This window comes from Quercus robur, chromosome 4, assembly GCF_932294415.1.
Source record: "Quercus robur chromosome 4, dhQueRobu3.1, whole genome shotgun sequence".
NCBI classification, from domain to species: domain Eukaryota; kingdom Viridiplantae; phylum Streptophyta; class Magnoliopsida; order Fagales; family Fagaceae; genus Quercus; species Quercus robur.
The window spans coordinates 68,046,731-68,067,554 of NC_065537.1; the positions used below are offsets into that span (position 1 = coordinate 68,046,731).

The 20,824-nt window shown below is 37.6% G+C and overlaps 1 protein-coding gene and 1 pseudogene across 1 annotated transcript; one reads left to right on the top strand and one right to left on the bottom strand.

The window, feature by feature from the left end:
- Positions 1–13,961: 13,961 nt before the first annotated feature.
- On the bottom strand, positions 13,962–14,930 carry LOC126722448 (zinc finger protein 1-like). The gene has a single exon (XM_050425599.1). The coding sequence runs from the start codon at positions 14,928–14,930 to the stop codon at positions 13,962–13,964; it is 969 nt and encodes a 322-aa protein (XP_050281556.1).
- A 276-nt stretch (positions 14,931–15,206) lies between these two features.
- LOC126722449 (protein WHAT'S THIS FACTOR 1 homolog, chloroplastic-like) lies at positions 15,207–20,795 on the top strand (annotated as a pseudogene).
- The last annotated feature ends 29 nt before the right edge of the window (positions 20,796–20,824 follow it).

Genomic DNA, 20,824 nt, shown 5'->3' on the forward strand with positions numbered 1-20,824 from the left:
TGGTGATGAGATGGTTCAACAGCCTAAAGACAAATTCCATAGGCTCCTATAAGCAGCTCACTTAGGCTTTTTGTTCTCGCTTTATTACAAATAGCAGGGTCCCTCGACCCCTAAGTTCATTATTGTCCTTATCCATGCGCGAAGGAGAGACCCTAAAGGCGTACTCGCATAGATATTGGGAGATGTATAACGAGTTGGATGACAACCACGATGATGTCGCTATTAGCACATTCAAAAGCGGTCTCCCCATCGAACATGGCTTAAGGAAATCTCTCACTAGTAAACCAGTTGCCAACGTTTATCAGTTGATGGATAGGATTGACAAGTACAAAAGGGTGGAGGAAGATCAGCTACAAGGAAAGGGAAAAGAGAAGATCACTCCCCCCAAAGGGAATGATTTCAGGTCGGAACGATATAACCATAGCCAGCCAAGGAGGGATTTTTCGAGATAGGCTGGACAAAGTAACATGCAAACGTTTAATGTCGTGTTCAGAGAGCTAGTACAGCAAGTTCTGGAGAAAGTCAAGGATGAACCCTTCTTCAGGTGGCCAGGAAAAATGGCTGGGGACCCTTCGAAACGCAACCAGAACCTGTATTGTCACTATCATCAAGACCATGGACATACCACTGAGGACTGCAGAAATCTATGGAATCACCTAGACCAGCTGGTCCGAGAAGGAAAGTTACGTCACCTTTTACACCCCTCAAGCGATCATCCAGGCCAGGCAATGCAAGAGCCTCGAAAAGATGTATCATTAAGACCCCCCGCAGGGACGATACACGTCATCCTTGTCGCTCCTGGAAGAACCGGGTCATTTCCTTCCAGGGTGCTGTCTGTGGCTCGGCTCTCTGCCGAGGACAAGGAAAGAGAATTTAAAAGATCTAAGAAGGGAAGCTCTTTAATATTAGGATTCTCGGACGAAGATAAGAAGGGAACTATCCAACCTCAAGACGATGCCTTAGTGGTTACGTTGAGAATCGGAGGTTTCGATGTGAGAAGGGTGCTGGTAGACCCGGGTAGTGCAGTAGAGGTAATGTACCCTGATCTATACAAGGGGCTGAACTTAAGGCCGGAGGATTTGACGGCTTATGACTCTCCCCTTATCAGCTTCGAAGGGAAGACGGTTATACCAAAAGGGCAGATCAGATTACCCATAGAGACTGGGTCAGAGGTGGTAAAGGTGAACTTTATCGTGGTCGATGCCTACTCGCCCTAAACAGCAATAGTAGCCAGGCCATGGATCCATGCCCTAAAGGCCGTATCTTCCACACTTCACCAAAAGGTAAAATACCCATCCAGAGGCTAGGTGGAAGAGATTCGCGGAGATCAGGCCATGGCCAGGCAGTGTATGGTGGCCGCCATCTCACGTCAGTCCAATGCTAAGTCCTCGGCTTCTGAAAACTTATAGCAACCAGCCACCTCGGCAGGGCAAGTCAATGGGCCAGCCGAGGAGTTAAGGTGCGAAAGTTTGGAAAGATTGTCGTTGACAGTGACCCGGAGAGATTTTTCCAGATCGGCTTTGAGTTGCCTCCTCAAGAAAAAGAGGGACTAGTCGGGTTTCTGAGGAGAAATGTTGATGTGTTTGCATGGGATGCTTACGATGCCCCGGGGGTTGACCCTAGTCTCATTTTTCACCACTTGAATGTTAACCCATCTTCCATTCCAAAGAAGCAACCACCCTGACGTCCTTCGAAAGAACATGCCAGTGCCGTTAGGGACGAAGTGACGAAGCTGAAAAAGGCAGAGGCTATCAAAGAAGTTTTTTACCCCGAATGGCTGGCAAATACGGTGGTGGTAAAAAAGAAAACGGGGAAGTGGCAAGTCTGCGTGGACTTCACAGACTTGAACAAGGCATGCTCGAAAAACCTCTTCCTGTTACCTCGAATTGACCGATTGGTAGATGCGACTGTAGGCCACCCTCGAATGAGCTTCCTGGACGCCTTCTAGGGCTATCATCAGATACCACTGGCACTAGAGGATTAGGAGAAAACGGCGTTCATGACACCTGTCGGAAACTATCACTATAAGGTGATGCCTTTCGGACTAAAGAACGCAAGGTCAACCTACCAAAGGATGATGACCAGAATGTTCGAACTTCAGCTAGGCAAGGTTATTGAAGTCTACATAGACGATATGGTGGTAAAAAGCAAGGTGGTATCCGAGCACGTGAAAGACCTGGAGATCATCTTTGGCATTTTAAGGGAGCATAAGTTGCGGCTCAATGCTTCCAAGTGTTCATTTGGAGTCGGATCTGAGAAATTCCTAAGCTATATGGTAACTCACAGAGGAATAGAGGTAAGCCCGGATCAAATCAAGGCGATTAATAACCTACAGACTCCTCGAAATCCGAAAGAAGTGCAGAAACTCACTGGCATGATCGCAGTGTTGAACCGGTTCATATCACGATCTGCAGACCGATGCCGACCTTTTTACCTCTTAGTAAATAAGTGGAAAGAGTTTGAGTGGTCGGAGGATTGTGCCCTGGCCTTCCAGCAACTCAAAGAATACTTGTTGCGGCCACCCATCATGTCTAGCCCTAAGGCGGACGAGGTACTGTTTGCATACATAGCGGTTGCCCCTCATGCTGTAAGCCTGGTACTGGTACGGGATGATAATGGAGTACAGCGACTAGTATATTACGTAAGTAAATCGTTGCATGAGGCTGAAGTGCGTTACTTACCATTGGAGAAGGCAATTCTAGCAGTGGTGCATGCCACGGGAAAACTCCCCCATTACTTTCAGGCACACACGGTCATTGTTCTAACCCAGCTTTCCCTTCGATCGGTGCTTTGAAGCGCCGACTACATAGGAAGGATTGCCATGTGGAGTGCACTTTTAGGGGCCTTTGATATTAAATACATGCCTAGGACCTCTGTCAAGGGTCAAGTCCTCGCAGACTTAGTCGCAGAGTTCGCTGAACCTTCTGTAGAAACAATAACCAAGAAGGAAGATATGGATGGAAAATCAGTTGGCACAATCTCAGCATGGGAGATCTTGCGCTGGAAAGTCTACATGGACAGCGCGGCCAACCAAAGAGGATCTGGAATTGGGCTAGTTCTAATATCGCCCGAAGGTATTGCCATTGAAAAATCGCTTAGACTCGGGTTCTCAGCTACGAACAACGAGGCCGAGTACGAAACTTTACTTCAAGGAATGATGATGGTTCAAAAATTGGGCGGAAAGGCAATGGAAGCGTTCTCGGACTCCAAATTAGTCATTGGCCAAGTGATGGGTGAGTTAGAAGCTAGAGATGCTAGAATGTAAGAATATCTCGATCGAGTCAAACGCCTGCGGTCAGACTTTGAATCTTTTAACCTGACGCATGTTTCTAGAAGTGGGAACACACATGTGGATTCGTTGGCCACTCTTGCCACGTCCTCTGCACATGATCTGCCACGAACAATCCTTGTTGAGGATTTATGCTAGACAAGTTCAACTGGTAGAGACGTAGCTCGGATCCATCAGATTAGAAAGAATCCCAATTGGATGGACCCCATAACAAACTTCCTCAAAGACGATATGTTACCAGAAGGAAAACTGGAAGCCGAGAAGATACGGAGGAATGCTCCTCGGTTCTGGTTGTCAGAGGACCACAAGCTATACCGGCGTTCCTATTTTGGTCCATACCTATTATGTATACATCCAGAGGAATCCGAGTCCTTGCTCGAAGAACTACATGAGGGGATTTGTGGAAGTCACACAAGAGGAAGATCGCTGGCGCATAAGGCACTCACCCAAGGGTACTGGTGGTCGAACATGCAAAGAGAGGCCCAAGAATACGCAAAGAAGTGTGATCAATGCCAAAGATTTGCCCAAAATATCCACCAACCGGGGGGAGTCCTTAACCCCCTCTCCAGCCCCTGGCCGTTTGCTCAGTTGGGTCTTGATATTGTTGGCCCTTTCCCTAAAGCAGCAGGGAATAAGCGATATATAATAGTCGGCACTGATTATTTCACCAAATGGGTAGAGGCTGAACCTTTGGCCAACATCAGGGACGTGGATGCCAAGAAATTCATTTGGAAAAACGTAATTATGCGTTTCGGAACCCCTCACACCCTCATCTCGAACAACGGTCTTCAGTTTGATAGTAAAAACTTCAGGGAATACTGCTGCGGCTTTGGGATCACAAACCGATATTCCACTCCTGCATACCCTCAAGGAAACGGGCAAGCCGAGGCCGTGAACAAGGTCATAGTGAGCGGGCTGAAAAAGAGGCTGGATGAAGCAAAGGGGAGATGGGTGGACGAGCTCCCCCACGTTTTATGGACCTATCGAACGACGCCGCAACGGTCAATGGGTGAAACTCCTTTTTCAATGACTTATGGGGCCGAAGTCGTACTCCCAATCGAGAACATCTTCCCCACATTGAAGTCTAGCACCTTTACCCCAAAAAACAATGACGAGTTACTGGGGAGAAGTCTAGACTTAGTTAAGGAAAAAAGGAAAAAAGCAATGATCCATATTGCCTGTTATCACCAGAAGCTAAAGCAGGGATATGATGTTAATGTAAAACTGCAACCTTTGAGTCTAGGCGACCTCGTGATGAGGAAGATTCTCGGCAGCGCTAAGAACCCTTCTTGGGGCAAGCTGGGACCCAACTGGGAAGGACCGTATCGCATCACATCTGTGGCCGGAATAGGTGCTTATTACTTAGAAGACTTAGATGAAAAAATTGTACCTCGCCCGTGGAATGTAAATAATTTAAGAAGATATTATTATTAATGAAAACGGCTATGCCTATGTTTTGTTTCATGATCATCGCATACCCCTTGGTCCATTTCCATCTCTATGAGTTTTGAATAGAACCCAAGTCCTGCATGGCTCTTCGGATCACAGACTTAGGGGAAATTAACAACTTATGACATATCTACAAGTTTTAAACAGAACCTAAGTCCTGCATGACTCTTCGGACTACAGACTTAGGGGAAATTAACAACTTGTAGCATCTCTACGAGTTTTAAACAGAACCTAAGTCCTGCATGGCTCTTCGGACCACAGACTTAGGGGAAATTAACAACTTATGGCATCTCTACGAGTTTTAAATAGAACCTACGTCCTGCATGGCTCTTCGAACCACAAACTTAGGGGAAATTAACAACTTATGGCACCTCTACGAGTTTTAAACAGAACCTAAGTCCTGCATGGCTCTTTGGACCACAGACTTAGGGGAAATTAACAACTTATGGCACCTCTACGAGTTTTAAACAGAACCTAAGTCCTGCATGGCTCCTCGGACCACAGACTTGTTGGGAATTAACAACTTTGAACTCCTGTGCAATTTTAAGGTACATTCGTAGTTTAGTGTTATTGCATCTATTGTTCTAAATTCGCCGCACGACACTGCTTTTTCTCATTCGTTTATATTTGTTCATATTGTTGCAAACATTAACTAGAGGAACAGTATTAACTTTGAACAAAATAATAAAATTATATCAACATCAGTCATAAGTACCAAAAGAGAATGGAAAAAAAAAAAAACATTCTATATTAATAAGCCGAGGTCAATACAAAGGAAGGTCTTTACAAAAGAACAAAAAATAAGACAACTCCAGCTCCAAAAAAGAAATATATATATATATATATATATACAATAATTAAAAACCCTAGAAGCTAAGCCTCAGCAGGAGGATTCTCTTTCTGCTCTGGCTGAGGAGGAGGAACCTCCTTGGCTTTGGAACCTGCCCCCAGACCCTCGGAGACGGACTCCTTGGCAGGATCCTTGGCATTATCAAGTAAGGGGATAGCATCAGGAATAACCAGGGCCTGCTCGAAAGTTTCAGGGCCGCCGTCAGGGACCTCTCAGATCTCAGGAGGGAAGAAGACCTTCTCGAGCAACCTCAATGCCGAGTCTGCAGGAAACCCTGCAGCATCAAGGGCATGAGCCCATGAGATGCTGCAGTAATCCCTGCATACCTCTGGAAGCTCCTCAGAGAGCCTGGCTTCAGTCTCCTCCGCCCCGAGCTGATAAGAGGCCTTCTTTTCAGCCTCGGCTGCTTCCCGAACTAGCTGAGCCTCTTCTTTAGCCAGCCGGACCTTCTCTTCAGCTTTCTGTAACGCCGCCTTGAGATCCAACACTGTTTGCCTTTCAGTGGCAAGGTTGTCTCAGTCACGAACAATTTTTGGCATTGGTCCTCGGCTTGGGTTTCAGCGTTCTTCAAGCCAGCCTTGGTGCTCCGGCGGTTTTTCTCCGCCTCTTTGAACTTCTTCGAGAGTTCAAAATTCTCCTACTTGAGGGACCCTACAGATTTCTCAACCTCGGCACGAGACTGAGCCTCAGCTTCTGCCAAGTTGCGGTTGTTGCGGCAATACTCCTCGGCCACAAACACTTGTTGAGTAATCTGCCCACAAAACAACAAAACGATTTCTTAGAATGAACAAGGTCTAATGATTTTATGAAAGGTTAGAAGAGTTACTTTACCATCGCAAGGTCCCTCTTGAGGGATAGAAAGAGCTCAGGCTGAGAGAATCGCATGTAGGCCTCCATGTCCCGGGGAAGGAGCACTGGCTGCTCTAGGGCCTCAGCTATATATCCTGCTCGGCCTCTGTTGTATTCTCGGACCGAGGCAGTGTAGGGAATGGCAACCCCGTCTACCTCGAGCTTTGGGCTCCAAGTGCGCGGATTAACACGCACTTCGACCCAGTTCTCTTCCTCCCGGCTTTCTATGGAAGAAGCCCTTTTATTTTTCTGTCCCTGGGTGGTTTTTTGCTGCTTGTCCGGGCGGGGGACCACCTTGTCTTCCTCAGGGATTTCAGCCGGCCTTTTCTTCTTTAGGTCCGGGTTAACCTTGAGGCCGAGATCAGAAGGGGGTTGAGGGGCAACTGGAGGAAGGACAGGGGTCTGTGACTGGGCTGGCGCCTTTGATGATTGGCCCTTTCCTCGGGTAGCCATCAACTCTCAAAGCTTTTTCCTTTGCCGACCATATTATCTACCTCCTCATCTGAGGAGTCGTCTGAGCAGGTTATAATAATTGGAGCGCCGACCACAGAATTTCGATCCTGCTCTCCTTCAGGGTCTGAAAGCTCAATCAAAGGAGCTTTTTGAACCTCCTCTTCAAAATAGAGCTCGTCTATCTCCTCCTCAAGAGAAAGACGAGATGATTCGGTCTCTCCTTCAACTGGCGCAGCAACTTCAAGGTTGTCTGGCGGAGGCAATTGCGCAACTAGTGGAGGATTCCGAACGGCAGGTAACACGACTGGCTTGAGATCTTGTTGGGCCAAAAACTTGGGCTTGGATACGTCAATCCTAACCAACCTTGGACTACCAGCTCTTATGGCGTGGCCAATGGCTTGGAAAGCGCGAGTTAGGGGTTGGTAGCCCAAAACCAGGTGAGCCGTGCGTAGCTGTCCGTCCTCAGTAACGTAGATTTCTGACCTCAAAAGATAGTTCAAGGCCTGAACGTTTACGTGGCTCAGCCGAGGAGCAACTTGAGCTCTATCTGCAAAATAGCCGAGAAGAATATTATGGTTAAGTTATAAAAAATTTTTGATTCTTAAGCAAAAAAAAAGGGGGGGGGGGGGAATGAATCTAAAGAGCTAAGCCCCCTCCCTATAGGATTGGCCCCAGAAGCGCCGCACCTAGAATTCCTGCTCGAGTTGGACAATGAAAACCATCGCTCCACTCTCCTGAGGCAATGAGGAAATCATCCTTCATAGTCTTATTGGATATGGGGAGGCAGGAGATTAGCCTAACGACCTCGGACCGAGATTTAAGATAATACCCCCCCTTCTCAATGTAATGGCACTTGTACAGATGAACCACATCATGCCAGGTAAGGCCTAGACCCATCCGTTCGTTCTGGACATCTACGCAGCCTAATATCCTGAACATGTTTGGAGCGCACTGATGCGGTGTCAACCTATGGTGGTATAAGTAGTCCCGGGTGATCCTACGCATGGGAAGTGTCATTCCCCCTTCTATAAAAGCAATCATGGGAATGACGACTTGACCCACGTCTCTATCTGTTAATATTCCTTCTAGGGGACAGTACTGCAGAACCACACCCGGTGGGATATGATATTTTGCCCTAAAGGCCTCCATGGCAGCCGGGGTATCTACTAGATCCTTGAATCTACCAATCTAAGCTAACCTGGAAGGACGGAAAGAAAATCGAGATGAAAATTGAGAGCCGAGGAGAAATTTGAAGCAACGAAGCAAGCAGAACTTACGGTTGTCCTCACAAATAATCACCAAGACGCTTGGAAATCTTCTCGAGGAAGGATGTTTCGCAGAAACGGCTACAGAAATATGAAGGTCAGTAACGTTCATGAATCTCTGGGCGCTGGAGTTCTCTGAACTTCTTATGTGCTAGTAAAAAAAGAGAAACGAGTCTCTTTAGGGCTTTATATAGTCGGGGAAAAAGGGAAATCACTCCCGCTCAAGAATTCTGGGAAGAATGTCAGCCGTTGGATCCGCGCTTTGCCGTTGGATAAGGGAGACATGAAGCCGCCTGAAGTAAATAGTCACGCCTCATAAATTGTAGCGCGTCAAAAAGTAACTGCCCCCACACGTGTGAATCAGGAGCTAATTAATTCCATCCTTTGTAATGTCAAAACCCCGCTTTTCTCCTCAGAAGGAGATCAAAAACCGGAGTTTTTAGGGGCTATTGCGGGGACCGGCCCAAAATAATAGGTTGGCTGGGCCCTAGTCCCGTCCGAGGAGTCAGCGTGGCCCAAGCAATCCTTATTCAGGCCCACTGGGGTAAAGAGAACATGTCCGAGGAGTAATTTCTCCTCGAATACTGTAAAATCCGGAGCAAAGGTACATCCAGGCCACTATAGTCCATCTTCCAAATACGGGAAAAGGAAGGAAACTCGAAATATCTCAGCAAAGGCTGCCACCACCACATTAAATGCCTTACAACTACTCTCCTAGCCGTATTAATGAGGAGAAGACCCCTGAACAGTGTTACCTTGGGTACTTCAACTCACAGAGAATTGAGGGGGGTGTCTAATGGGACAGGTGCTCAAGTGGGGGATTGGATGATCAACAAGTGTAAAACCCAGATAATTGGAAAGGGCCTATATAATATGTAAAGGTCCCCTAAGAGAGAGGACAGAGAAAAAGGAAGAGAGAATACTGTAGAGAAGTCTTATTGCATTAATCTGTGTCTATTAATCAAGTTTTGAGCCTTATTATTTGTGAGGGACCTCTCTTCACGATAGCATTTTTCGTTCTTGTTTCTGTATTCCCTTATCCCATGCGACAATCCGTTTAAACTAACTGATACAGAGTTCTTTAGCCCATACTCTACAAAAAATTCATTGTGTGGGACTTTTTGGGCCAAGACTTGACCGACAAGGATTGGGCCACTAAAATTGTGCCCCTACAGTTTCATATTGAACCTTATATTTTAAAAAGATTTTGGATAAACCATATTTTTTTAATCATTTTACTCTATAGCCTCTATATTAACTATAATTAATAAGAGATTTATGATTCAATTTTCGCCTACCAAAAATCAATTAGTGTCTTAGTTTAATGATAAAAAGAAATCATCATAAAACGGACGTCATAATTAAGTTTGAAATGTTATCCTACCTATCAAAACTATAATTAACAAAACTTGCATCAATTGTATTTTTATTTTTATTTTTAAGAATTGTGATTTTTTTATAACAAAATAAGTTGTCGTTCAAACTTAAAACATTACAAAAAGTCATTCAACGTGAAACTATAAGAACTCTAGTATACTTGAAAACAGAAAAATTATATAATAACCAAACATTTAGTTGTTATCACAAAAAATTTTACAATAAAAATTACATATTATAGATAAGCTTATCTCCAAATCAATCTTATCATATATTATATTTGTACTCAAACTTGTATCTTATATATTGTAATTGCATCAAGAGGTCGTCAACTCTAGACCTAGGCCTAAGGCCCTTTATGTCTCAATAATTTTTGAAGTACCCAAGGCACTCCAACATAGAGCAAATAAAGCCCCCTAAATTTCTTTAGCATCCCTATAGGATGATAATTGATTTTTTTTTTTTTTTTTAAAGAAAAACTATAAGTGGATTTTATATTCTTTCACCCTCCTTCAAGAAGGCCCTTAAGATATTGAGCCATTGTAAATCCAACCTAATTGAAACTTTAAACAATTATAACAAAAAAATGTTATAAGTGTGTACCAAATAATTATTGAACATCCCATAAAAAATTAATCATTGACAATCAATTTCCCTAATAAGGCTTTTATTTTTGTAAACCAATATTGCACACAATAGATTATATTATTAAGTGAAACTGAAATATTGTCTTTAATAAATTATGTTTGTTGAAATTCTACTTAAGATCGATTATATCATAAGATGATTAAGTGGGGACTGATATCAATTGTAAAAAAGAGTTATTAATAAAACTAAATATAAAAACTTGATTTAATAATTTTGCATCCAAAAAATATAGAGTAGATTTAAATAATGAACATATTTTCTCTAACTATTACCAAAGTTTTAAAATCTTTTAAAATACTACTCTGATTAAAATTCTACTGTTTTAGAAATTTAAGTCATTATGTCCCTTAATGCAATTAAGCCAATACCAACCAACCATCTAATTTATATATTTATATAAGCATATAATATTTCATATCTAAGATAAGGGGATATTCCCTTCTCAAAGAGGTGGGGGTGTAATTCCATTTTTCTTTAATAATTCAATTTTTATAAATAGGGAAGGGAGATTCTTGGTTCATTTCATAAATGAGTTTAAACTATTCAACTGAGGAACAAGAGTACTCTTAACTCTTAAGTATTGACAGATAAGTAATACTCCATTAAGATTAATAGAGTATCACATATTTTCATTATTTGGCAATTTTTTAGAATAATTTAAAAATCCAATAGAATTAGGATACCTTATAAGAGAGAGAATCAATTACATTAATAGCATAAATTTAAAGCTTTTTTTAAAATGAATTAATAAGAAATAAGGGCTTAATTTTTTGCTGATACATCATACATTCAATGTCACACCTGTTCAAAAATACAAGCAAAAAATTTACTTTTTCTTTACTCTAATAATTCATACAAAAAGTAGAATATGTGTCAAACATTGTCAATATTTTTGGGCAAATAATAAGAAGAGGGAGATGAGATTCAAACCACATACATGACCACGTGGGACATCACAAGAAATATCATTACCATTAAACTTTCTATTACTTGAACCTCACAAGCTTTGTCATTTTTAGATTTATGTATACGATGTGGACCAATAAAAACAGTGACCAAAGTGTCTAAAAATAAATAGTGCTTTTCAATCTTGAGATTGATATCACCAAATCATAGTTTACTCCTTTTTTTTTTTCTTTTTTCTTTTTTTCTTTTTTTGATAACAATCATAGTTTGCTCTTAAGTACCTATGAACTACTAAATTTCATTTAAAGTAATTATGTGTATCCAAAAAATGTAAAAGATGTCTTTCATTCAAATCTGTATTATTTTGTCAAGAATTTTGCCACTTAATGTCATTTTCTATTCTCCTTTATTATATAAGAATGTCAAGGTTCAAATAATTCTCCCCTAATATTAATGTAATTATTGAATAATAATAACATTTCACAATTGTTGATTGTGTTAATGGCCTGGCAGTTACTAGTATTTTGAAAATTTTCCAACTCATACCAATGTAATCTTCATTAAATTAAACCCTTGATTGAAGGGGGAAAAAGAAAGCTGTTATTGATAGATAAAAAATTAATTTCAATAGTGATTTTAAGGAAAAGAACATAAGACTGTTTTTAAATATGGATCCTTCATCCTTGGTTCTCTTCCCAAAATAAAAGGAAAAAAAAAGTACCACAGGTTTGAATGACATTTTCCCATCTCATTTTGGTTAAAAACTATTTGTGTAATAATTAATAAATAATTTTCTATTGAAGAAGTATTATGGTTTATACTTTTTTAAAAAAAATCTTATGGTGATAATGTTTTATTTATTATTTATAATTTGATAGTTACAATAAGAGAGAGAGATTTAAATCCTCGACATTTTCATTGGAAATATCATGAAGCACCAATTGAACTACAAAAATCTTAGCTATGATGATAATAATTCATTAAGGTAATCCTTTTTCAAAAACAAAATTAATTTAGGTAATCCATCTTTTTTGAACTAAATAAATTACATAGAATTTATTATATTTTCAGTTTGTGATCATACCGTTGTGAACTTCGTTAAAGAACATATTGTGTGTATATAACTTTTCATATTATCCGCTAAAAATTACCATGATTTTAAGGGGAATTTGTGGTGTTTCTTCATGTTAGAACTACATTCCCTTTATTCCTTTGTGTGTATATTTTTTTATTTAGAAACTTGTGTGTGTATTTGTTTAAAAAAAAAATTATGTTAATTCAAGATATTCAAATTACTAATAGCATATATATATATATATATATATATATAAGATATTCAAATTACCATAACGTGGTTTAATTGATCCAACGTGCTCTCTGTGTGTCTCTATCTTTAATAGAGCACATGCTCAGAAGATTTTAAGGTGATTGCTTGCATCGTGATCAAGGCAAGCAAATTTGAATCTTTGATTATTATGATAAAAGTTTCTTGAATTTATAGGTACAGTTGTAAATCTTTAAGCTTTCCTCTAATAATAGGGAAGAAATTATTATTTAAATAAATAATCCTACTCACTTCCTCCACCAGATATATTTCCTTTTCCAAATTTAAGATAAGAAGGAAGAAGGAAGCTTATGCAGTCATGTACGGATATACCCACTTCAACAGTCCTCCCGGTAAACTTAATAATTTCTCCCTAATAACAAATGTGTTAAGTGAAAGTTGGACAATTCAATTCAAAGTAATTATTACTATAAAATTTATTCAAATTATTTTGAAACTCGATAGTTATCACTTCTCCAATGGCATGTTAGAGCGTTAATTAAGAGAAATGTTATGTTTATAAATACTTATACAACAAATCTTAAGTGACAGGTTGTTATGTGCTGTTATTGATGGATAAAAAATTAATTTCAATAGTGAGTTCAAATTAGAGTCAATAACAGCTTATCAGTTAAGATTTGTTGTGAAAATATTATAAATATAACACTTCTCAATAATTAATAATATTATTGGTCTTTCTTTGGTTAGGAATTAGGATCACTAAATTAACCTTATTTTTTCCTTTTCAAAAACCGAACGGTAATTCCAATGCTGTTAGCTCAAATGTGCACTTGGGATATTTTTCTTTTTCTTTTTCCTACTCTGCGAGGGAATTATGAGAAACTCAAAAACTCATGGATATATAGTCTTAGGAATAACTAAACCAACCCTTTTACGTTTTAGGCTGATTTAATTTAAATAAGCTATATTTTTTGAAAATTTAAATGACCAATATTTAAGGTATTAAGTATTTCTAAATAAATATTAAAAAGGAAAGAATTATTGTCCATAAATTATCTAAAATAAATAAATTAGCAATAGAATCACTCTATAATCAATCAAGCAATATATATAGTTAGGCAAGACTTAAGTATAGTACTAAGGTGATATTCCTTAAGATTCTGCCATGTGAATTTTTCCTTATAAGATTGAAGTGTATTTTCTAATTAATTAACCACATGGCTCAATCTTAAGTATAGAACTTAAGGAACAACACCTAAAATATTATACCTAAATTTTGTCCTTTATAATTATCTCGAACCATCAATTTGAAAAACCATGTTTACAAGCATATATGCTTGTTAACGTGGTTTTTCATACCTGCACTTTCAACTAAAAACTTTCATACCAAAACCATCATATGCATCAATTCCAAAAAAAGGGTAAGTGCAAAAACTAAATTACAATCCAAAATCAAACCATGATTTTATTATTATAACCCTACATTAGAACACCTAAATACACAAAAGTTCTCAAACAAGAACACCTAAAAATGAACAAAACATCATAACATGTAATATTATTAATTATAACCCTAAACTAGAACAATATCTAAAGCTTTAGTGACAAATCAAGTCCAGGGGCTCCATTTTTCGGAGGACCCTCCCGGTGAAGATAATCACCGGTAACAGTTGGCTTGATGTCAATTTTTGATGTGTTAATTGTAGAAGATCCACCAAGATTGCGAAGTGCATTAGTGTTAATCTCCTCAAGTTTTATAGCAGGACTAGAATTCCCACCAGCAAGTCCAAAACCACCATTATGTGCCTGAAACCCTTCCATCCTTAACCTATCCATGTTTGGTTGTGGATTCAATAAGGCCTGCCTAGACCAACCAGCGTGACCAAATCGATACCCGGGTGAAGAGGACCAAGGAAAAGAAGGCTTATGAATCATAGACTCCATTCTAACACCAAGAGGTGATGATGATGATGATAATGATCTATGTAAAGATCCATACAGAGGGTGTGTGGAAAGGTTTGAATATGGATAGTAAGGAAAATGATGTGGATGTCCAAAAGCACCCATCTCCATACCTTGACGTCGTTTAGCCAATGCACGCTCTTGTTTGTGTGCGTTTTGATGACCACCTAAGGCTTGAGACGAATAGAAGTTTCTATTGCAAAAGTTGCATGTGAAAACCCTATTCCCTGGTTGTTTTTCTTGGGTGTTTTCATCGGATACAGGCTCGTTTGGGACCTGAGAAGAGCTAGAATTCATGGAATTGATAAGATTGAGTTCTACCTTCGATGACCCACGATTCGAATCATCGTTTGAAAGCTTCAAATCGAGTAAGACACGAGAACTCGATGATCCCAAAGAGGGTGCAGGCTGATCAGCATGATCAGAAACATGTTTGGAAACTTTTTCTTTCATTTTCATGATCATGGCCTTATTGGACTCATCAACTCCTAATTCTTTTTTGAGTGAAAGAGGAGGACCTTCAGAAGTAGCTGAGATGCTAGAGGCCTCAGAGGCACAAGGCCGATGAAGAGAATTACCATGTGCTTGTGCTTCCATGGCAAGAAAGTAGTAAAGGGATTTGTGAGAGACTTGAGAAAGATTGATTCTCTTTTTATTAAGGGTTTGAGTTAATGCAATATCCTTTATTTATGGAAAGAAATCCCTTTGTGCATTTATCACATGCATTATATTAGCAAAAAGATTCAACTGATCTGGTAAAATGATGAGGATTTGGCAAGGCTTACCATTTGGAAATTTGAACTACATCGGTGAACACGTTATATACTCAATTAGTCAAACTTCCATAAAAAGAGTCTAATATATATGGTGGCAATGAGTGCATCAACTTATAATGTAGTTTTTAACAAGGAACCAAAGTTGGTAACTGTATACATAAAAATAAAGAAGAGGAAGAACATGGTATCTATCTGTTTAAAGTAAAATAATTATTTTGGACATGCATTCATTTTTGCCTAAACTTTTGCAAGCACCAGTACACTGTTTAAAAGTCCATTTAAACCTTTTTAAATGGTTCATAACTAATCATATATATGACACTTAAAACACCAATTAACTGCTATGCTTTAATTTATTTTCTCCTTCTTTTAGGCATGATTCAAAATAAATTTTAATACAGCCATTAATTTTCTTAAATGAATTTATAATTATATTGGGATGTTATTCCTAGTTAGGAAACCAAACTGCGGTTGCAAGTATGGGTGGCAAAATCCAAAGCGGCTAACCCATTTATAAACAGGTCATAAATTGAGGTTCAACGGGTTTGGATCAGATTTAGATTGATACAACTGACCCATTTAATAAATAGGTCGTGTTCGTGTTCAACATACGAACTCATTTGACTCATTTAGCTTATAAAGGTATTAGCTTTTGTTAATATTATTTTGTTATTATTGCTTAAAATTTATGGTTGTAATTATATTTTAATTTTAGTTATATGAGAATTGATAACATGTTATTCAAGTCAAGTATGACCTATTAATCTAACAGGTTATAAATGGATTATTTGTATTGACATTTACATAAATTGTTAATTAAAACGGGTTAGACATGTTGTGTCGAATCGACCTATTTAATAAACATGGCGTGTTAGGGTTGAGAATTCTTAACACGTTTACTAAACAAGTCGGGTTCAAGTCAACTTATATAGTCGAATACTCATAATTCAACATGACAAAAACCCGACATGCAAACACTCGCAAGTCACAATACTATTGTGCAAAAATAGCAAAGTGTACATGGTTTTGTGAGCTCATAAGGATAAAGATAATAAATTTGGAAAAAAAAAATTAAGACTAATTTACCTTACATAAAAATCAATATTTTAAATTTACATTATTAATTTATTATTATATTACTCATTTAATTCTAGAAGCTTGAAACCATTAAAAAAAAAAGAATTAAAACCAACCTGCAAATTTACAAGCAGCTACACATAATCAATAAAACTTGCACATTTAGAAGGTTCTTCGATTTTGCAACTTGCATGATCTTCCAAGCTGCGCATACTATATAAAAGATTCTTTGAAAAAGCTCTAATCCAAGTGTGAAATAATTTATGATAATTAGCTTGTTTGTGCTTAACACACTTTAAAGGTTTGGAATCATGGTAATACTGGCATGATTATCCAAGATGCATACTATAAAAGATTCTTTGGGGAAAACAAAATCTTATCCAGTTGAGAAGTCATTTAGGATAATTAGTTTAATTGTGCTTAATACTTTCAAATTTTGGTAAAAAAAATTAATATCCGTTTGTTTATGAGAAAAAAAAAAACTATTTTCCATATTTTTCAGTGTCTGTTGTAGTTGGAAATTCAAGTCAACGGAAAATAACTCAAAAGAGACGAAAATTGTTTTTTGTCATTTCTTTGTACTCTTACTCGGTCACTCCTACTCTATTCATATATTCCACCACTGCTACCTCTATTTATCTCCATTCAACTCGCACCACCATAGTCACTACCATTGCCATCATCACCACCACCTCACCATTTTCTCTACCACCAAGTTGTCACTATAACTAGAAGTCTAGAACCATTATATATACTAAATATTAATGATTTTTCATACAAATCATATAATATAATTTTTTGGATCATTTTAGGGTGGTAACAAAAAAAGTCAATTTTTTGAAATTGTCTATTAACGATATTTAAGCCAAAAAATAATATTTCTTATCAAACAAAGGGTGAGCTGTTTTCGATCATACTACAGGCTACAGGCTACAGCATTGATTTTTCTGTGATATCATTTCGGATAAGAAGCAAGCAAGGATGATGACATTCTCGAAATGAATGGTAGAACCAAGTAACAATGACAATTAACTAAGGATGATATATATATATATATATATATATATATATATATATATATATATATAGAGATAGGTTCAAGTTACACCTGGTGTAACTTCACAAGAGTTACACCCTTTTTAGACCGTAGATTTTTATTAGATCTAACGGTGATAAATCACTACTTCTCATGCCATTAATATAGAGTCATTAATGCTAGATTTTAGATTTTAGAGGATATCCTAGTATTAATGATTGTCTCTCAAATTTTTTCATTTCTTTCTTCTTGTGTTCTTCTTCTTTTCTTTCTTTTGTTTTCTTTTTTCTTTTTTCTTTTTTGTTTTCAGATAAACACACCTGTGAACCTGGATATTTTCATCAATATCTGGGTTTCTACAAAATAAAACACTATCTTAGGATCAGATTTATCATTCTCTCGAAAATTAAAGGATCAATGCTTATCCTCAATTTATATTAAACACAAACAACGATTACTAAAATTAAAGAATCAGAATTTACTTTTGTGCCTGTAAGTGCCAAAATTAATTACTAAAATAAAACAATTTATGCCTCTTCCAAACTCCATGATTTCATATTCCTAAATATAAAAATTAGTCATATATCAAATAACTTGATTCATTAAACAAATTCACCAACACTGTTATAAAAAGAGAGTTTCATTAAGAGGTGACCATGAATTTCTGACGAAATTTATGTAAACCCATCACGTCTTGTAGAACAACACACACATATATAGAAGTTCAAGATTCAACGTTGATGGCTATGCCCACAAATAATAATAGTGTTTTTATTTAACCAAGTTGAGGAAAACATAAAGAAAACATAATCGGATAAGAAGCACAATGGACTTATTTGGCATCCTACGAAAGACATAACTTGTAATAGTCAAGTGGTATATTATAAAATAATAAGGTCATGCTAAAGAAGGTCTGCAACTCAGAAAGTTAGGAATAGCGCTTGTGCAAGGTTAGAGATAAATTAATTAGAGAGAGAGAGAGAAACAGAAAATAGAAAAAAAAATAGTAATATAATATTCCCTACCATTAATTTGGTTAGTCAGTGTGACAAGTAATAAATGTTTAATAATGACATAGATAGTTGACCTCTTTTAACCTTTAGATCTAATAGAAATCTACGGTCTAAAAAGGGTGTAATTCTTGTGAAGTTACACCAGGTGTAACTTGAACTCATCTCATATATATATATATATATATATATTTATATGGATTAGACTCAAGTTACACTTAGTGTAACTCTAAACAATGTTACACCATCCAATAACTTGTTATAGAATTCATATTTTGAAAATCCCACCGTTAAATTACATGTTCTATATATTCTTAACATTCATGTCAATTTTCATATCAATTGAATGTTATTTACCATTTAATCCATAAACTCATCTTTTATGCATTATTTTAAATTACAAAAACTTGAATTTAAACAATTGATTGATAACATAGCTATTAATTTTTTATTATCTTGAAATTTTACAAGCATGGAGAATATACGAAGATAAGGTAATCTAATGGTGAATTTGTCAAAATTTGTATCCAATTAAATAAATATTAAGTAGTATAATATTAATTAAAGTTATATAAAGTGTAATTTGAACCCAACCATTAGATTACATTATCTTCGTATATTCTCCATGCTTGCAAAATTTCAAGATAACTAAATATTAATAGCTACGTTATCAATCAATTGTTTAAATTCAAGTTTTTGTAATTTAAAATAATGCATAAAAGATGAGTTTATGGATTAAATGGTAAATAACATTCAATTGACATGAATGTTAAAAACATATAGAATATGTAATTCAACGGTGTGATTTTCAAAATATGAATTCTATAACAAGTTATTGGATGGTGTAACATTGCTTAGAGTTACACCAGGTGTGATTTGAGCCTAATCCATCTCATATAAAGATGGATTCAAGTTATACCTGGTGTAACTCTAAAGAGTTGCATCTTTTCTAAATCATTGGATTTAAATAGATCAAACGGTAAAAAAAAACACTCATTAATACTAATATTTTAATTAGTATCTTATTAATTATCCCTTATTTATTGCATTTCATACCAATCTCTAAACCTAAAAAAATACAAAAAAGTATACGTCTCTCTCTAAATTTTTTTTTTTCCCCACCATTTCTCAAAAAAAAAAATCCACCTCCACCGCTAGGTCGCCGGTAAAAGAAAAGAAAAAAAGAAGAAGCCGCTGGTTGTGCAACTCTGCCATAATAACTAGCTCACAATGAAACCCCAACACTTGCTTTGTTCTCCATCTAGCTACTTCCTTACCATTATTTATCTCATACAAAATATCCTTTTCTTCAAAACCCTAAACTTTCTGTAAAATCCTATTTCTCCCCATCAACCGGATCACAGTTTTGGGGCACAAGTTTAGTTTTGCAACAAAGTAGTAATAATGTTAGTTTGAGTAATCTGAGAAAAACCCCATTTGGACTCGGACCCATTAGAGCTGTTGTGAAGAGAAGAAAAGAACTTCCTTTTGACAATGTCATCCAAAGGGACAAGAAGCTGAAACTAGTGTTAAAGATACGGAAGATTCTAGTGAGTCAACCTAATAAAATTATGTCTCTTAGAGAGCTAGGTAAGTACAAAAGGGAATTGGGTCTTGACAAGAAGCGACGATTTATTGTTTTGTTAAAGGAAATTCCCTGCAGTGTTCGATATCGAGGAAGAAGGGGTTTTTTCATTAAAGTTCAAGTTGACACCCGAAGCTGAAAGGCTTTATTTGGAGGAGATGAGGATTAGGAATGAGATGGAAGATTGTTGGTTGTTAAATTGAGGAAATTGTTGATGATATCATTGGAGAAGCGGATATTGTTGGAGAAGATTGCCCATTTGAGGACTTATCTTGGGCTGCCATTAGAATTTCGTAACACTATTTGTCATAGGTACCCGCAATACTTCAGGGTTGTTCCGATTGAATGAGGTCCTGCATTGGAATTGACTCAAAGGGATCCCGAGCTTGCAATTTCAGCAGCTCAGTTAACTGAGGAGGAAAATAGAGCTAGAGAAGTGGAGGGGAAAGAAACAGAGAGACAAAGAGGCGTGCAGTGGAGGATTTTTTTTTTTTTTGGAGAAACGGTGGGAAAAAAATCACAATATACCCTGCAACACCCAACACCAGCAGCAGCACAATATGAAATCAAATCCCAATACCGAGTGTTTAGCCAAAAAAATCCCAATACCCAGCCAAAATCTCACGGTCGCTGAGTTTGCTTGCTACTTTCAATACTTTCGTTTGCATGTTTCACAAGACAATGTAATTCTGAAATTGTAAAAGGCAATTTCACCAACAGTTGGATGGAAAGCTAAAAATGACATGGACCGCCATATGTCCATGGCTATCTTAACAAGATCAAAACATTCTGAAACCAAGTCCTTCATGTAAACTTTGTGTTTCAGGCACCATGTATTTGCATTACCGTAATCCTCGAGTTCCCAAACATCAAAATGGTAAGGATCGGCATGAAACATTTGGAATATTCGGAGATGCCCATGGAAAACTCCAAAGGAGACAGAGCCTTTGGGCGAAAATTCAATGGGTGGATCGATGAATGGATCGAACAGTAAAAAGCCTTTGATC

What these genes read in the sequence shown, in the direction of transcription:
- LOC126722448 (XM_050425599.1), bottom strand. Translation starts at nt 14,930, where the DNA reads ATGGAAGCACAAGCACATGGTAATTCTCTTCATCGGCCTTGTGCCTCT.